General features: G+C 39.6%; 1 protein-coding gene across 3 annotated transcripts in view; it reads right to left on the bottom strand.

Annotated features, from left to right (window-relative positions):
• ETFA (electron transfer flavoprotein subunit alpha) overlaps positions 1–20,548 on the bottom strand; it is a 103,894-nt gene that overhangs the window by 50,524 nt on the left and 32,822 nt on the right. For all 3 annotated transcript variants that reach the window (XM_055277662.2, XM_063638716.1, XM_055277661.2), the window contains exon 9: positions 15,009–15,091. In XM_055277662.2, coding sequence (XP_055133637.2) covers positions 15,009–15,091 — 83 coding nt within the window. The remainder of the gene's footprint in view (positions 1–15,008; positions 15,092–20,548) is intronic.

Raw genomic sequence — 20,548 nt, 5'->3', positions numbered from 1 at the left:
TGAGGCTGGGCGCGGTGGCTCATGCCTGTAATTCCAGCGCTTTTGGAGGCCGAGGCGGGTGGATCACTTGAGGTCGGGAGTTCGAGACCAGCCTGACCAAAATGGAGAAACCCCATCTCTACTAAAAATACAAAATTAGCCAGGCGTGTTGGCGCATGCCTGTAATCCCAGCTACTCAGGGGGCTGAAGCAGGAGAATCACTTGAACCCAGGAAGCAGAGGTTATGGTGAGCCGAGATCATGCCATTGCACTCCAGCCTGGGCAACAAGAGTGCAACTCCCTCTCGAACAAACAAACAAATCAGAGCTGGTCAGAATGAATTTAAAAAGCAAGACTCAACTATACATACCTATAAGAAATACGTTTTAAAGGCCAGGCGCGGTGGCTCACGCCTGTAATCCCAGCACTTTGGGAGGCCGAGGCGGGCAGATCACGAGATCAGGAGATCGAGACCATCCTGGCTAACGTGGTGAAACCCCGTCTCTACTAAAAATACAAAAAAAAAATTAGCCGGGCGAGGTGGTGGGTGCCTGTAGTACCAGCTACTCGGGAGCTTGAGGCAGGAGAATCGCGTGAACCCCAGGGCGGAGCCTGCAGTGAGCCGAAATCGCGCCACTGCACTCCAGCCTGGGAAACAGCGAGACTCCGTCTCAAAAAAAAAAAAAAAAAAAGAATCACGTTTTAAATATAAAGAAAGAGATACACTGAAAAAGACAGAAAAAGATACATTACACAATGAGTAAGCATAAGAAATCTGAAGTGTCTTTATTAATATCAAAGTAGACTTCAAGACAAAGTACTACCAAACATAAAGAGGAAAATTACACAATAATAAAATAGTCAATTTATCAGGAAGATAGATTAATCACGAATGAATGTCCCAATAAGAGAGTTTCAAAATATATCAAGCAAAAACTGACAAAACTAAAGTGAGAAACCAACAAATCCACAATCATAGTTTTTAATACCTTCTCCCAGTAAGTGACAGAACAACTAGATCAAAAAATTTGGTAAGGGCATAAAAGATGTAGAGTAGGGGTTAGCAAACTTTATCTCTAAAGGGTTAGATAGTAAATGTTTTTGGTTTTGTTGGGTATAAAGTCTCTGTTGTTAACCACTCAATCTTTCTTTCATAAAGCAAAAGCAGACATAGACAAAGAAGTATATGAATGAGGGCGGGCACGGTGGCTCACGTCTGTAATCCCAGCACTTTGGGAGGCCGAGGAGGCCGGATTGCCTGAGTTCAGGAGTTCGAGACCAGCCTGGCCAACATGGTGAAACCCTGTCTCTACTAAAATACAAAAAGTTAGCCAGGCGTGGTGGTGTGCACCTGTAGTCCCACCTACTAAGGAGGCTGAGACACGAGAATTGCTTGAACCTGGGAGGCAGAGGTTGTAGTGAGCCGAGATCGCAGCACTGCACTCCAGCCTGGGTGACAGAGCGAGACTCTATCTCAAAAAAATAAATAAATAAATAAATAAAAATAAAAGGTAGTGTATGAATTAGTATGGCTGTATTCCAATAAAATTTTAAGTACAAAAACAGGCCGCAATCCAGACTTGTCCTGTTACCTAACACTTACAGAACATTACATCCAACAACTATAGAATACACGTTCTTTTCAAATGCAAAAGGTATGTTCACCAAAATAGAGCATATGCTGGATCATAAAATAAGTCTCAATAAATTTTAAGATTGAACTATTATAAAATATGTTCTCTGACCACAATGAAATTAGAAACCAATAACAGAAAGACATCTGGGAAAAACACAAATATCTAGAAATAAAACATTTCTAAATTAGAAAATATTTTGAAAAGAAGGATAAAACTGTATCAAAAGCGTGGGCTGCAGCTAAAGTACTTTGAGGAAAATTTATAGTTGTAATATTTATATTTTAAAATAAGAAAAATACAAAATTAGTAAAGTTCTACCTTAAAAGCCAGGTAAGCCCAAAGTAATTAGAAGGAAGAAAATAAAGAGCAAAAATCAATAAAATGAAAAAGAGACAACAGAAAAAATTAATAAAGCTAAAAGTTGGTTCATTGTTGGTGTAGTTGCTCTGGAAAACAGTTTGGCAGTTCCTCTAAACCAGGGTGTCCAATCTTTTGGCTTCCCTGGGCCACACTGGAAGAAGTAGTCTTGGAACACATAAAATACACTAACACTAACGATAACTGATGAGCTAAAAAAAAGAAAAAAAAACTCATAATGTTTTAGGGAAGTTTACGAATTTATGTTGGGCTACATTCAAAGCCATCCTGGACTGTGGTTTGAACAAGTTGCTCTAAAGGTTGAACACAGAGTTACCATGTGACCCAGCAATTTCACTCCTAGGTATATACACAAGAGAAATGAAAACATAAGTCCACACAAAAACTTGTACGCAAATGTTCATAGCAGCATTATTCATAATAATTAAGGAGTAAAAACACCCAAATGTCCATCAAATAATGAATGGATAAATAAAATGTGGTATACAATGGAATATTATTCAGCAATAAAAAGAAGTGCTTTGACATAAATGAACCTTGAAAACATCATGCTAAATGAAATTAGTCACAAAAGACCAAATATTATATGATTCCATTTACATAAAATGTCTAGAATACGCAAAAGTGTAGAGACAAAGATTAGCAATTGCCTAGGACTAGGGGAGTTGGGAAGAAAATAAGTATGGGGTTCCTTTCACGGGCGTGATGAAAAAAATATTCTAAAGCTGATTGAGGTAAAAATTGTACAACTCTTTGAACACCCTAAAAGCCACTGAGTTAAACACTTTAAACACTATGCATTGCATGGTATATAAATTATATTTCAATAAAACTCGCCCACTGCGCCCAGTCAAAGCTATTATTTTTGAAAGTTGGATCAATGAAAACATTTTTTAAAATTTCTATAAACTCCTAGACTAATGAAGGGAGAACAAAAAAGGAAAAAACACTAAATAAGAAATGAAAGAGGAAGTATCACTCCAGATCTTATATACAATAAAAGAAAAAAGACAATATAAATAACTTCATCTAACACATTTGACAATTTAGAAGAAATGGATCAATTAGCAAAACTGACACAAAATGAAATGGAAAATCTGACTAACCCTAAATCTGTTAAAGGAACTGCATTCTTTGTGAAATAGTCCAAGAAAGAAAATGCCAGGCCCATATGGCTGCACTAATGAATTATATCAAACATTTAAGAAAAAAAAAAACAAAAAACACCAACCTTACACAAACTCATTCAGAAAATAAAGCAGGAAGAAACATCTTCCAACCATTTCATGAAGCTAGCATAATGCTGATACCAAAACTCCAGTTTTTTTAAAAAGAAAATTACAGAATATCCTAATAAAGACAGACTCAAAAATTCTTAACACAATATCAGCAAATCAAAACCAGCAATATATTAAAAGGATAACATGATCAACTACTGCAGTTTATCACAGTAATTCAAGGTAGTTTAACACATGAAAATCAAACGATATAATTCACCATATTAACAGAGTAAAGAAGTGTTGGGAGAAAAGCTGAAGGTTGGGAGAGAAGCTGAGGCAGGGCTTGCATGTCTGACATAATGTAAAAGAGTCTTAGAACATGTCCGGGGTCCAGAGTCTAAAACCCCTCGTGGCCTTTGGAAGATGTCTGGACTTGCTGGCTCCTTGCTTCTAGCACACCCATTACCTCAAGTGGCCATATGTTTCAAAGAAAATGCTACACCATCAAGCTGTAGCTCATTTGCTTGATACATCACTTCCTTTCAACCCCCACATCCTCACCACCTGTTTCTTTGTTTGATTATCAATAAACAGCATGCGCTCCCAGAGCCTGGGGCCTTTGCAGCCTCCATACTAGCATTGGCCGCCTGGTCCCACTTTCTCTCGTCTTTTCTCATTCCTTTGACTCCGCCGGACTTTGTAGCCCCCATGGCCTGGTGTTGGGTCTGATCACTCCAACATTCGTGGCACCCGACATGGGGTGACAAAGACCACAGTGAAGGAACGCTAGAGCACGTGAAAGCGGAGGATGCATCATCAGAGGACACCCAGGGACAACTGAAAGAAGCTCAATGGGGAAGCTAAGCGCTTGGAAGAACCAGAGTAACAATGGGACAAAGTAAAACCAAACATTCTGCTTATTTGAATTTCTTAAGGCATTTATTACGAAGAAGGGGAGTGAGTTAGTACTCAGAATTTGTTATCACTCTTTAGTACAGTAAAGCAGTTTTGCCCATGGTTTCCGGAACAAGGGACTATGGAGTTGGATGAATGGGAGAGAACTGGAAGAGATTTTAAAAAGGTGTATAAAGACGGAACAAAAATTCCAGTTTCCATTTGGTCAGTGTGGGCACTAATAAAGGTAGCTCCTGAGCCATTTCAAACAGATGATGAGGCAGATTCAGATGAGGAAGAGGAGGACGAGTGTAAAAAACTAACTTCAGATTCTGAGTGTGAGGAACAGCTACCAGAGAAGATTAAAGAAAAGAAAGGAAAACTAAAAAAAGTATGTTTTACTAGCCCGTCAGCTCCACCTGCTGAATTAAGTGAATGGCCACCTCCTCTCTCCCCCTTACTGGGCGAGAAAATGAATTAGCTGAAAAACTTAACTGCTCCTATAGTTGCAGCATTAAAACCTGGAGCAATTGGTGGTGATATACAAAATTCTATTCAAAAAGCTAGAGCTGAGGGAGACCTTGAAGCATGGCAAACCCAGCAAGAAGGACAGAATATAGCTAATTGGGCCACTCTTCCTTTTAAGTTTTAAAGGAATTTCAGCAAGCCATTATTCAATATGAACCGAACTCTCCTTTTGTGCAAACTTTGTTGAAAAATGTAGCTCTTGATAATAGGTTAATACCATATGATTGGGATACTTTAACAAAATCTGTTCTCACTCCGTCCCAGTACTTGCAGTTTAAAACCTGGTGGGCTGAGGAAGCTCAAACTCAGGCAAGGGAAAACACACAAGTACAGTCACCCGTGCCTGTTTCCTTTGAACAGTTACTGGGAGTTGGCCCTAATTGGGGTCGATTAGAGAATCAAGCAGTAATGGAGGATGTTGCCATTGTTCAGCTGCGCTCTGTGTGCTTACCGGCAGGCATGGGAAAGGATAAATGTTACAGGGGAAAAATATCCTTCTTTCAGTTGTCTGACAAGGACCTAAAGAACCATATATTGATTTTATTGCTTGGCTCCAAGAGGCTGTGTATAATGCCATAACTGATAAAACAGTGCAGGATGTTATAATACAGCTTCTTGCATATGATAATGCTAATGCAGAGTGTCAAACTGCTATTAGACACCTGAGAAGGCAGGCTCATTTAGCTGAATATATTAAGGCTTGCAATGGCATTGGAGGTAACTTACATAAGGCTACTCTTTTAGCTCAGGCTATGGCTGGATTGAAAATAGGAAAGAATATGTCCTGTTTCTCAGGCTCTTGGTTTAATTGTGGGCAATTTGGACACACAAAAAAGGAATGTAGAAATGGAAATCAAAAGGAAAAACCACTACCATCAATCAACAGAAAAGTCTTGGTGTATGTCCCTGGTGTAAGAAAGGCAATCACTGGGCAAATCAGTGTCATTCTAAATTTAGCAAAGATGGACAACCTCTTTCAGGAAATAGGAAGACGGGCCCGCCTTGGGCCCCTCAACAAACTGAGGCATATCCGGCACAGCCAGTGCCCTTACAAACATACAATTGTCCCCCGCCACAGCAGACGGTGCTGCCGTAGACCTCTGCAGCACAATTCCTGTCTCCTTACTTCTCGGGGAGCCACCAAAGAAGGTCCCCATGGGAGTTAGGGGACCCTTACCCTCAGGAACAGTTTATTACTTGGAAGGTCTAGTCTAAATTTAAAAGGTGTTACTGTGCATATGGGAATAATTGACTCTGATTATACCGGAGAGATTCAACTAGTTATTAGTTCCTCAACTCCGTGGTCTGCCTCCCCGGGCTGCCTCCCCGAGAGAATGGATTGCTCAGTTGTTGCTGCTACCCTACATAAAACTAGGAAGCAGCACAGTGAAAAGAACAGGAGGCTTTGGTCGTACCAATCCAGCAGGAAAAGCTTTATATTGGGTTAATCAAGTGTCTGACAAAAGACCTATTTGTATAGTAACTATTCAGGGAAAGGATTCTGAAGGACTAGTAGATACTGGAGCTGATGTCTCTATTTATTGCTTTAAATCAATGGCCCCGACACTGGCCCAAACAAAAGACTTACATGAGTATCACTGGTGTAGGGACTGCCTCAGAAGTTTTTAAAAGTCCCTTGATTTTACCATGTCAAGGGTGGGATGGCCAGGGACAATCCAACCTATTATTACACCTATTCCTGTCAATTTATGGGGTAGAGACTTATTGCAACAATAGGGTGCTGAAATATCTATTCCTATGGATCAATATAGTAATATTAGTGGAAAAATGATGAAAAATATGGGATATTGCTCAGGAGAAGGACTAAGAAAAAATAAAAATGGCCAATCAGAACCTTCAGAAGGACAAACAGATCAGACTGGATTGGAGTATCATTTTTAGCAGTGGCCACTGTTGAAGCCTCTGGCTCCCATTCCTCTTGTTTGGCTAACTGCCAAACCAGTTTGGGTGGAGCAGTGGCCACTGAAATAGGAAAAACTGGAGGCTTTAAAAGAACTGGCGCAGGAACAATTGTAAAAGGGACACATAGAGCCTACTTTCTCCCCTTGGAATTCTCCTGTATTTGTCATTAAGAAAAAATCGGGTAAATGGAGAATGCTAACAGATTTGAGGGCTGTTAATGCTGTAGTTCAACCCATGGGCACGCTACAACCAGGGCTGCCCTCCCCAACAATGATTCCAAAATACTGGCCTCTTATAGTGATAGATCTAAAAGATTGCTTTTTTTACCACTCCTTTAGCTACCCAAGATTATGAAAAATTTGCTTTTACTGTTCTCGCCATAAATAATAACGAACCAGTGGACAGGTGTCATTGGAAAGTACTGCCACAAGTCATATTAAATAGCCCGATTATTTGTCAAACTTATGTCGGGAAAGCTATTAAGCCAGTTAGAGAACAGTTTAAAAAATGTTATATTATCCATTACATGGATCATATTTTGTGTGCAGCTGAAACTAGGGAAGAATTGATGTTGTGCTACAAACAGAAAAGACTGTAAATGCGGCAGGGTTAATTATAGCCCCTGATAAAATCCAAACTTCTACTCCCTTTCAATATCAAGGAATGAAGTTAGAACGAAGTGCTATTAAGCCTCAAAAAGTTCAAATTTGGCTGGGCGCGGTGACTCACGCCTGTAATCCCAGCACTTTGGGAGGCCGAGGCAGGTGGATCGTGAGGTCAGGAGATCGAGACCATCCTGGCTAACACGGTGAAACCCTGCTTCTACTAAAAATACAAAAAAATTTGTTGGGTGTGGTGGCAGGCGCCTGTAGTCCCAGCTACTCAGGAGGCTGAGGCAGGAGAATGGCATGAACCCAGGAGGCGGAGCTTGCAGTGAGGTGAGATCGCGCCACTGCACTTCAGCCTGGGCGACAAGGCGAGACTCTGTCTCAAAAAAAAAAAAAAAAAAAAATTCAAATTTGAAGAGATAATTTAAAAACCTTAAATGATTTCCAAAAATTATTAGGAGACATTAATTGGATTCATCCAACTTTAGGCATGCCTACCTATACTATGTCTTGTCTCTTTTCTACTTTACCAGGTGATTCTAACCTTAACAGTAAATGCTCCTTGTTCAAAGAAGCATTGGAGGAACTTCCATTAATTGAGGAAAAATTTCAGCAAGCACAAGTAGAACGAATTAATCCGATACAGCCATTAGTTTTTCCTACTAAGCATTTGCCTACAGGAGTTTATAGTTCAACAGGATGATCTGGTTGAGTGGCTTTTTCTACCTCACAATACAACCAAAACGCTCACTATGTACTTAAATTGCTGTGCTAGTAGGACAAGCAAGGCTGCACACAACAAAGCTAATGGGATATGATCCAAATCAGACTATAGTTCCATTAACAAAACAACAAATTCAACAAGCCTATATTAATTCCCAAGAATGACAAGTTAATTTGGCCGGTTTTGTTGGCATTCTTGATAATTATTATCCTAAATCTAAGATATTTCCATTTCTATAATTCACATCCTGGATACTGCCTTCTATTACTCAAAAAGCCCCTACTGGAGTGGCCATTACTGTTTTTACTGATGGATCTAATAATGGAAAAGCCTAACTTGCAGGACCTCAACAGCAAGTTTTTCAAACTGACATTGCTTAAAGAGCTAATCCTACTTTAAAAACTCACATACAAAAGGCAGGGGACCAGGAATATAAGACACTGCATATGCAATTGCATTTAGCTTTATTAACATTAAAGTTTTTAAATTTACAAAAAGATCAACCCACGACTGCAGCTGAACAACACCTGACAGGACAAAAGGAAAACAAAAAGGCTGGACAAGATATATGATGGAGGGATGCACATACAAAAAGCTGGGGAAAAGGAAAGATAATTATATGGGGAAGAGGATTTGCTTGTGTCTCTCCAGGTGACAATCAGGTGTCTGTGTGGGTACCTACCAAACATCTGAAGATCTATCATGAGCCACAGCATCTAGTGGACCCACCTATACAGTGCAAATTGAAGGTTTAAGGATTGCTTTTTTGCTATACTATTGCACAAGAAGGATAACCTCGATTTGCTTTCTCTATGTCTTCTGTTAATCAGAAAAAGCCTGCTTCTCATTACCAATGGTAATTTTTACCCAGTGGTAATTAACCAAAGAGACAGAAGCAGAGTTACAAATGCTTCAGCAATGGCATGCCTCCCAGCTACAGCAAAAAAAAAAAAAAAAAAAAAGCCTTTGCTTCTGTTTCAGTAGATTTACTAATGTAGGGGTGAGGGTATGTTTGTATTTTTGCAGGAGATGAAAAAACCGTATGGGTGCCCTCAAGATGTGTATGACCATGGAACGGGAGACTGGAGGGACCCATGGATCCCAACCATGGACCAGGTTCTCCCAGTACAAGCCATGAGCCAGGTGAATCTGAATACGAAGATGGAATGAGGACCAACCAGAGTCATGCTGACATCAACCCCCATAACATGGGACAGATCAAGAAAACCACACAGGAAGCTGAGAAACTGCTGGAGTGCCAGGATTTTACCTTTTGCTGGGATTCAGAGGTACAATAGATGCTTAACGGACCAATGTTTTCTAACTGAATTCCTCTCTACCCTAAATACAAGAGACCCTGATAGGTAGGCAGTAATATCATCACCCCTATTCAGCATGAAGAAGTTACAGAAGACAGACCTCCATCCTTCTGCAACCCTTAGAATTAAGGGTCCTCTTGTAAAAGAGAAAGGGGAAATATGTAAGAAGCATTCAAACCAGAGTGACTCCATTTTGAATAAGGGCTAAGAAAAATGAAGCTGGATCACCAACCAGCAATTAAGGGCTGCACAGCCTGCAATTGCCTTGCTCAATTAATTCAAAAACAAAAAGAGGACCTTTTGGATTCAAAGTTGTGTTATGTTACTCTTAAACGCCATCTGGAGGGCAGAGATGAAAATCTCACCATTGATATTGTAAAACTAAAAGAGCAGGTTTTTGAAGCCTCTCAGGCTCACTTGAACCTGCTCCCTGCAACTGGTATTTTCAACAAGACAGCCGATGGGTTGTCTGTAGTCAATCGTCTTAAATGGATTAAGGCCATTGGAAGCTCTACACTTGCAGATTTTGTTCTAATAATTATGTACTTGTGCTGTCTCCTTTTAGTCTGCAGATGCGGAAGCCACCTCTGAAGAGAAAGCTGCCATTGAGAACAAGCAATGATAGCTGTGGCGGTTTTACAAAAAAGAAAAGGGGGGCATGTTGGGAGAAAAGCTGAGTGTTGGGAGAGAAGCTGAGGCAGGGCTTGCATGTCTGACATAATATAAAAGAGTTTTGGAATCTGTCCGGGGTCCAGGGTCTAAAATACCTAGTGGCCTTTGGAAGGTGTCTAAACTTGCTGGCTCCTTGCTTCTAGCACACCCATTATCTCAAGTAGCCATATATTTCAAAGAAAAAAAAAATGCTACACCATCACAGCTGTAGCTCGTTTGCTTGATACATCACTGCCTTTCAACCCCCACACCCTCACCACCTGTTTCTTTGTTTAATCATCAATAAATAGCATGGGCTCCCAGAGCTTGGGGCCTTTGCAGCCTCCATACTAGTGTTGGCCCCCTGTTGCCACTTTCTCTCTTAACCTGTCTTTTCTCATTCCTTTGACTCCTCTGGACTTTGTAGCCCCCACAGCGTGGTGTTGGGTCTGATCACCCCAACAAAAAGCTATCCAATCATCTTAACAGATGCAGAAAACATTTGACAAAATTCAACGCACATTCCTAAAACTCTCAGCAAATTAGGAACAGAAGGGAACTTCCTCAATTTGATACCATTAAGAAAATAAATAAGTAAGCCACGGACTGTGAGAAAATATTTGTAAAACCCTTATCTAACAAGAAACTTGTAAAGGAATATATAAAATATGTCTACAACTCAATAATGAAAACAAGCAATTCGATTAAAAAAAGGGCAAAAGTTTTGAACAGGTACTTCATAAGGAAGATGTTTAAATGGCAACACAGTGCTCATCATCATTAGATGAGCATCAGATTAATTGCAGGGAAATGCAAATTAAAACCGATAACATCCACCAACATGTCTAAAACACCAAATGGTGAAAATGAGGAGCAACTAGAACCCACATACATAGTTGGTACGAGTGTAAAATTGTGCAACCACCTTGGGAAAAAGCTACCCAGACAGAGACGCCAGAGTCCAAGTAGGGTGGGGAGGGTATCTATAGGGAAGACTATTCAGTTCCAGGTGTTGGAGCTTCAGTGGGGCAAGGAGGGCATCTGTGCAGGGTAGAGTACTGGCAGGGTCTAGGTTTCTCACCATAGGAGAAAGGCATTACAAATAGAAAAAGAGAGAAAACCAGAATTAACCCTGTGGTATGAGACTAGAATTGGAGATACCAGTGTACACTTATGGTTTTCAACATATATAACTGATATAGAAATATAAATGTAAATGTGTTTGTATATGTATGTAAATATATATATGCATATATTTGCCTAGACATGCCCACACACATTCTCTAGCTTTTTTCACTGAGATGTCATGGGAGCAGTGACATCTCAACAGCAATGAGCATAACTAGCATTGAAACATTGGCTTCTAAATACTTTTCTTCAGCAAAAGGAACCAGGATTCCTTGGAGAAATGACTGGTTCCAGAGATGGGATAGGAAAAATACAAAATGAGCCTGGAACATCTTGTCTTGTCAGGAAGTAAAAAAGGATTCAAAGAATGATGGGAACATGTCAAAAAGACACAGAGGGCCTCTCACTAGCCAAACATGGGACAATTCGTACATCAATAATAATGACAACCATAGATTTTTACCCATTGAATAAAATAGGTACCATAAGTCCTTACTGATATAAATAAATGAATAAATCAAAAGTTTATTGGCCAGGCATGGTGGCTCACGCCTGTAATCCCAGCACTTTGGGAGGCCGAGGCAGGCGGATCACTTGAGGCCAGGGGTTCCAGACCAGCCTGGCCAATATGGCAAAACCCAGCCTCTACTAAAAATACAAAAATTAGTTGCATGGGTTGGTGCATGCCTGTAATCCAAGCTACTCAGGAGGCTGAGACATAAGAATCATTTGCACCCTGGAGGCAGAGGTTCCAGTGAGCCAAGATCACACCACTGCACTCCAGCCTCGGCGACAGAGTGAGACTATGTCTCAAAAAAAAAAAAAAAAAAGTTTGAAGAAAACTGGGATATTTACGTCATTTCAAAGTACCTCCATATAAAATATGTATTACAATGGGAAAAGTAACTTTACAGTGGAGAAGTTGGCACATATTGCCTTAATCAAAGGATTAAAGTGAAAATCATTAATGAAAGACCAAATGAAATTGTATACCATCTGACAGGATGAGGTATCACTTCTGTGATACTCCTGTTCAAGATATATAACCTAAATTGAAGACATTAGACAAATCCAAATTGAGGGACATTCTATAAAACAGCTGTCTGGTAATCTTCACAATTCTCTCATGAAGTGAAGGTAAGACTGTGGAACTATTAATATTTAAGATTGAAGGACACATGACAGTTAAAATGTAATATGTGCCTCTGCACTATATCCTTTTGCTATAAAGGACATTTTTGGAATAAATAGGCAAAACCTGAATGTCAGGGTCTGATGCTTAGATGGTATTATGTATCAATGTTAATATCCTAATTTGAAAAGTTGTATCATAGTTATTAGGAAAATGTCCTATATAACATATTTGGAGATGATCACAGCAACTTACTCAAATGGCCCATAAAAATACAGGTTTTTTGTTCTGTACTTGTAAGTTTTCTGTAAATTTGAGATATAGTTTCCAAAAAAAGTTTCAGATCCTTAACAAAATGTACATACATAAATTATGTGTATATATGCGTACACACATATATGCATATATGTGTGTGTGTGTGTATATATATTGTGTGTATATATTGTGTGTGTATATATTGAATTAATGAATCAAAATTCTCTCGGAGGCTGTATAGTTTATGTCAAAGTCTTCAAAGCATTTAATATATTTCCTTATGAAAAAAAATTTCGATGGTTCTATATCCATGAGAGTAATATTGAATAATGCTGATTGTATGCCATTTATCTTCAACATAGGAAAGGATACTGCCAGCCACTCCCTGCCACTCTGCTCTTCTATTTGATAACCACAAGCACTCTCTGTCAGTCAAAATAAGTCTCTGTCACTTCAGTGTATATCTTTTAATTTCTTTTTTTTTTTTTTTTGAGACAGTCTCACTCTTGTCGCCCAGGCTGGAGTGCAGTGGCACAATCTCGGCTCACTGCAACCTCCGCCTCCTAGATTCAAACAATTCTCCTGCTTCAACCCCCCCAGTAGCGGAGACTACAGGCGCATGCCACCACACAAGGCTAATTTTTTGTATTTTTAGTAGAGATAGGGTTTCACCGTATTAGCCAGGATGATCTCAATCTCCTGACCTCGTGATCTGCCTGCCTCTGCCTCCCACAGTGCTGGGATTACAGGCGTGAGCCACCGTGCCCAGCCTGAATTTCTTGTAGACATATTTTTGGTTAAGAAGGTTGTGGGTCTGCTGATCTTTTATGAAATCAGGCCTACAGATGTCTACTCTTATAAAATTGAAAGATTTCCACAAATAATGTGTGTGCCAGTCAGGCATGGTGGCACATACCTGTAGTCCCAGCCACTCAAGAGGCTGAGGTGGCAGGATTAATTGAGGCTAGGAGTTAGTGGCTGTGGTGTGTTATGATCATGCCTGTGACCAACCCCTGCACTCCAGCCCAGGTAACATAGCAAGACTCTGTCTCTTAAAATATATCTATATATATGCATGTGTGCTAGAGTTCATTAAATGTCAAGGAAGGCTCAAGCTCATCTGCTCAATAAATCCACTCTCACAGCCTAATTCAGTATGACAAGCAAACAGGCCACATGATGATGTGACTTAATTTATGAATAGTTCTAGTATGTATTTTAAGCTTTAAATCTTCTTTTCTGAGTTCTGACTTCAAGTAAGTTGAATAACACAAAATGTATTAAGCGTAAGAAGAAAGACTGGTACATTAGGCTATCAAAATTAGAAATCTCTGCTCATCAAAAGAAAATGGATAGGAAGGCCTAGCATGGGAAAAATACAACACACATCTGACAAAGAATTTGTATGTAGGTTATATAAAAAACTCCTACAAAGAGAAAAGAAAAAGAAAAAGAACTCAAGTTTTAAACAGGCAAAAGACTTGAACAAATACTTCAAAACAAACTTCAGGCCGGGCGCAGTGGCTCACGCCTGTAATTCCAGCACTTTGGGAGGCCGAGGTGGGTGGATCTCAAGGTCAGGAGTTCAAGACCAGCCTGGCCAAGATGATGAAACCCCGTCTCTACTAAAAATACAAAAAAATTACCCAGGCGTGGTGGTAGGCGCCTGTAATCCCAGCCACTTGGGAGGCTGAGGCAGAGAACTGCTTGAACCTGGGAGGTGGAGGTTGCAGTGAGCCGAGATCACGCCACTGCACTCCAGCCTGGGCGACAGAGCGAGACTCGTCTCAAAAAAAAAAAAAAAAAAAAAAAAAATTCAAAAATAAGCCTTGAAAATGTTGACTACAGTATCTTAAAACAGTGAATGAATATCTCATAGAATACAGCACTGGGATGTAAGTTTTTTTTTAATGGACAAGACTACATATTGTTTTGAAATATATAAAAAACATGTTTTCCTGCATACTATACAAGTTTAAACTGGCTGAGACTCCTATTCACAGAAAATCTGTATCATCTAAGAAATATAAACAGTCATTATCAACTGTGATTCAACTTTGAGACCAAAATTTCCTGTTCTTCTAAGTTTTAGATAGGCTTAACTGAAGAATATTCTAGTATCACTTATCTATGTAGAACAGAATTTTCTGAAATTCATACTATAAGACAAAATACAGAAATAAACTAGGTGTTCAGGAAGATATAAGACTAAAACTGTCATTCACAGCTCCCAATTTCAAAATTCTGTTCATTAAAATAGGTTCATTGTTCTTATTGATTTTATACTCTCTAAAGGCTTTATGGAAATAAATCTTATCAATGTGAACTTATAAATTTGAGTTGATAAAAATGCTGCTTTTATCAATGTTTCATTTGACGTAATATGACTTCATTTGATAAAATGTTCCACTGCTTTAAAATACTTGAAAAATAGGCTGGATTTAAGAACTGCTAGGCATTTTACTGAGACCAAGAACTACACAGACCTTGTGAAAATGACATATTCACCATGGTACTGGCTAACTGCTCAGGAACACTGAGTAAGATAAATCACTGAGATCACTGTTCAACAAATACATACAGTACTTATCCCCATAACATTTTGCACAGCATATTTTATTGCAATACTTACTGGTGCTACTATTTTTCCTGTCTGTCCAACTTGCATGTCATTGGGAACAAAGCCAGCATCAACAGCAGCACGGGAAGCACCAACTAAGGGGAAAAAATATTTGTCATTTTTTTCAAGCTCTATTATTCAGCTAGTTAGGATAGTCACTGATAACTGTAAACAAAGACATTGGGCCGGGCGCGGTGGCTCACGCTTGTAATCCCAGCACTTTGGGAGGCCGAGGCGGGCGAATCACAAGGTCAGGAGATCGAGACCACGGTGAAACCCCGTCTCTACTAAAAATACAAAAAATTAGCCGGGCGTGTTGGCGGGCGCCTGTAGTCCCAGCTACTTGGAGAGGCTGAGGCAGGAGAATGGCGTGAACCCAGGAGGCGGAGCTTGCAGTGAGCCGAGATCGCGCCACTGCACTCCAGCCTGGGCGACAGAGCAAGACTCTGTCTCAAAAAAAAAAAAAAAAAAAAAAAAAAAAAAAAACAAAGACATTGATTTAGAATTCTAAGTACTAGTATATTTTATACAGAAAGCTTCAAGGAATACTTATTATACCCAAGTATTTCAGATTTTAATTTGGGCTTAACTCTTCTGCATGCTTTATCAAAATGGCAGTCATCAAATTTACACTATAATGTTTAGAATGTCATTATACAATGCTCCTTTAAGTAATAACTTCACAAGTTTTGAAGAAAGGTTTTACAATATTACCTCTTGTAATACTATCAAGAGAAGATACTGGATAAAGAGTTTCATATAACAAGATGAAGGTTTAACCAGTATTTGCTATCAAATTCATAAATAAAATTTAACTGACTTTCTATTCTCATTCAACAGGACACAACAATGAGCCCTATACTTGGAGTAAAACAACCCCTTCCCCAGCAGGAGTCAAGAATGAGCCTCAGGCCTCTTCATCTCAAGCTGAAAAGGACAGAGGGAGCCATAGACAATACAACTAACCACCTCCAAAAACGCACAGCCTCACCACCACTATCTTGAGTCAGCCAGGACTAATCACACCCTGCCCTTCATTATGTCTGTCCCCACAAGCCCCAAACTCAAAGGTTATCCTTCATAACCCATACACTGATCCCCATAATGCTCTGCATGCTCCCTAACCTGCACCCATCTCCCATATTCCTGACCCTTACACTGTGATTTCTGGAATACAGAGCCCAATATCAGTGAAACTTAAGTTATATTAAGTTTTATTAAAATGTAAATTTTAGAACTTAAAACTTTAAGTGTATTAAAACTCAGGTTTTATTTACCTAATAAAACTTAACTTTAAATTGGCTCCATCTGAAATTAATATAGCTACTCCTGCTTTCTTTCAATTAGCATCCCCATGGTATATCTCTCTCCACTCATTTACTTTATATGTATTTTTATATTTAAAGTGGGTTTATTGTAGACACTATATAGTTGGGTCTTACTTTTTCATCCACTATGACAAGCTTTATCTTTAACTGGTGCATTTACACTACTGATGTTGAAAGTAATAACTGACACAGTTGGATTAATATCTACCATATTTGTAACAGTCTTCTATTTGTTGCCCTTGTTCTTTTTTCCTATTTTTGTCTTCCACCAACTGAGCATTTTAAATAATTCCATTTTGTCTCTTTTCTTAGCTATTAGTTGTATTTTTGTTTTACTTTAGTGGTGGTCCTAGAGTTTGCAATATTCATTTACAACTAATCCAAGTCCACTTTCAAATAACACTTTATTACTTCACAGGTGGTGCAAGTACCATTTAATAACAAGATAATCCTAATCCCTATCTCCTGTTTCTTACATTGTGATTCATTTCACTTATACATGAGCACATAAGTAATTGTAATACACGAGCATATGTAATTGAATACAATGTTATTATTCTAAACTGTTACCTATTAGATTAAGAAAAATAAAACTTATTTTACCTTCACTCATTCCCTCTTCAATGCTCTCACTTGCTTTATATACATCAGAGTTTTTGACCTCTGTCATTTCCTTCTCTCTAAAAGAACTTTTAACATTTCTTGCAAGTCTATGACATATTCTGCCAATTTTTGTCTGAGAAAGTCTTTATCTCTTTCATTTTTAAAAGATAATTTCACAGGGTATAAAATCAGCACTTTAGGCCGGGCGCAGTGGCTCACGCCTGTAATCCCAGCACTTTGGGAGGCCGAGGCGGGTGGATCACGAGGTCAGGAGATCGAGACCACGGTGAAACCCCATCTCTACTAAAAAAAAAAATACAAAAAATTAGCTGGGCGCGGTGGCGGGCGCCTGTAGTCCCAGCTACTTGGGAGGCTGAGGCAGGAGAATGGCGTGAACCCAGGAGGCAGAGCTTGCAGTGAGCCGAGATCACGCCACTGTACTCCAGCCTGGGCAACAGCGAGACTCCGTCTCAAAAAAAAAAAAAAAAAAAAAAAAAAAAAAAAATCAGCACTTTAAACATTTTACTACACTCTCTTCTGCTTGCATGGTTTCTGAAAAGAGATCAGATCTAATTATTATCTTTGCTCTTGTATAGGTATGGTGGATTTTTTCCTCTGGCTTCTTTCAGTATTTGTTATTTTTTATTTTCTGTAGTTTGCAAATGATAGGCCTAGGTGAAGTTCTTCTGGCATTTATCATATTTGGTGTTCTCTCAGCTTCCTAGATCTGTGGATTGGTATCTGACATTAATGTGGGGAAATCCTCAGTCAGATATTACTTCTGTTCCTTTCTCTCTTCTCCTTCTAGTATTCCCATTACACGTTATACTCTTAGTAGTTGTTCCACAATTCTTAGATATTATATTACAGTTCAGGTTTTTTTTTTCTTTTTCTGGTTATTTTTCTCTTCGCTTTTCAGTTTTGGAGGTTTCTACTGAGATATCCTAGAGCTCAGGGATTCTTTCCTCGGCCATATCCAGTCTACTAAGAAGTCCTTAAAAGGTATTCTTAATTTCTGCTACAATGTTTTTTATCTCTAGCATTTTTGTTTCTTTCTTGGATTTCTAGCCCTCTGCTTATATTGCACATCTTGCTTGCTCTTTATTCATTAGAGACCTTAGTATACTAATCATAGTTGTTTTAAATTTCCAGTCTGATTATTCCAGCTGAGTCTGGTTCTGATGCTTTCTCTGTCTCTTCAAACTGTCTTTTACCTTTTAGTATATCTTGCAATATTTTCTCGATAGCCAGACATGATGTACACGGGTAGAAGGAAGTGCTGTCAATAAGCCTTTATTACATGGTGGTAAGGTGTTGGGGGAAAGGAAGCATTCTACAGTCCTATGGTGAGGTCTTGGTCTTTTACTAAGACCATACCTCAATAAGACCATATTGAGACTGTGAACTTTACATATCCTTCTCAGTTCCTCTCTCTCCCTTAGGTGGGAAAGGATGGCTAGAATGGCTGAAGTTGAGTATTTACCGTTCCTCAGGTCAGTTAGGCTCTGATAAAGCCCCAGCAAATTAATTTCTGCTTAAACAGTTCCTCCTGAAGGAGATCAGACCTTGTTAAGAAGAACAGAATGCTTTGGCATATTTTAAAATGGTTCCCTTTCCCCTCCCCTTGTCCGAAGCATGAGGTGATTTTTCTCTAATTTTCACCATGTGGAAGAGCTCCTGAAGGTAAAACTCACAAAAATTTTGGGACCCCACACTGGATACCCCTGGAGTTTTTTGTCAAAAACAAAAAACAAAAAACCAGAGTCTCACTCTGTCGCCCAGGCTGGAGTACAGTGGTACGATCTTGGCCCACTGCAACCTCCATCTCCAGGGTTCAAGCGATTCTTCTGCCTCAGCCTCCCAAGTAGCTGAGACTACAGGTGCGTGCCGCCATGCCCGACTAATTTTTGTATTTTTAGTAGAGATGGGGTTTCACTAAGTTGGCCAGGCTGGTCTCGAACTCCTGGCCTCAAGTGATCTGCCCACCTCGTCCTCCCAAAGTGCTGGGATTACAGGCATGAGCCACCGTGCCCTACCCACCTGGAGTTTTTAACACAGAACCTCCAGCAATTCATCAACAAGACTTCGGGTCCCCCTACCCCACCACCAGCTCCTGTGGAGGTTGCTACTTTTGGGTTTCTGCTCTGGGAAGTTGTGATTATCTGTATTTGCTTGTTGGTCTCTCCAGTTTGGGGGACAGCAGTTTGCCATGCAACCTCGCTTCTCCTATGATCTAAGATGAGTTTTGATTCTTTGGTTTGTTCAGTTTTTTACTTGTTGTTAGGACAGAATGGTGACTTCAAGCTTCTTATATGTCAAACTGGAAACCAAAAGACCTACACTAGTCTTATCTTAATTCCTGGAGATTTCGACACTTGGAGATTTGAACAACTCTCCTCCAGTGAGCTTGCCCACCACCCTACCTCAGCCACACCCATGATCATATCCTAGATATTTTCTTTACCAAGATTGCTTAATACTCTCAATTTTCAGCGTCTTTCTGACCTCCTCTTTCCAGCTGACATTCACCTCCAACATTCCTCTGACCCCACTGTAATCTACAATTCTGTTCACTCTCCCCCATTGTCCTCTTGTTTTTGCCCACCTTAAATTCTATGATCAATCATTCTAATCATTCCTTTGCTATGCCTTCAACTTCCTTGTTCTCCTCTTATATCACCACACTCACTCAGAAAAACCTCCCTCTCTGGCTGATTAAGCAACCTCTCCACTTTTTCCATAGCTCTTCTCCTGTAGTTCAGCATTACTGGAGAAAAACACCCAAATATCCAACCATGTGAAGTATATTTTCCTCTAAATAAATAAACCTTAATTCCTGGCAGTTATACTAAGTTCTCCCAGTCCTTTCATTAGCTCACTGTTTCCTAAACTATAATTTCATATATTTTCTTCTTTTCAAACTTCCTATACCTCTTTAGCATCCTCATTCTCAGCTGATGACTTTCTTATTCACTGAAAAAAATTGAAAGGATCAAAAGAGAATTTCCACATGCTCCAAGTAACACATCTACCCACCACCTGCAGCTATGTCCACATTGTCTCTTATCTACTTAAGGACATCACTCCAGTAGTTCTGACTTTTCCCTCTGGGAAGAATTACTGGAGTGATGTCCTTGAGTGAAGTGAAAAAGTATGTGAAGGGAAGGGGAAAAAGTGAAGAGAAAAAGTATGACTACTTTTCCCTCTCTACTGGAGCATTCCCATCAGCATAGAAGCCTCTTATTACCTGTCCCAGCTTTATGAAGTCCCACTGTTGGCCAGACTCCTCTTCTAGCTACCATCCATTTCCCTGCTTCCCTATAAAGCAAAATCCCTCTAAAAAGTTATCTGCATTCACTGTCTCCAACTCCAGCCCTCCCATTCTATCTCTAAAAACCTTTTCATTAAAATATAACCTACATACAGAAAAAGACAAATGTGCTGCTCAAGAGCATTATCATACAGTGAAGACAACCATGTAACCACTACCTATGCCTTTTATTTTTTATTTTCTTTTTTCAGACAGGGTCTTGTTCTGTCACCCAGGCTGGAGTGCAGTGGCACAATCACACCTCACTGCAGCCTTAACTTCCTGGGCTTAAGTGATTTCTCCTGCCTCAG

The sequence above is a fragment of the Symphalangus syndactylus genome, chromosome 5 (genome assembly GCF_028878055.3).
Source record: "Symphalangus syndactylus isolate Jambi chromosome 5, NHGRI_mSymSyn1-v2.1_pri, whole genome shotgun sequence".
Classification (NCBI taxonomy): domain Eukaryota; kingdom Metazoa; phylum Chordata; class Mammalia; order Primates; family Hylobatidae; genus Symphalangus; species Symphalangus syndactylus.
The sequence above is the reverse complement of the archived record's forward strand: the minus strand, read 5'-3'. Positions and strand labels throughout refer to the sequence as shown.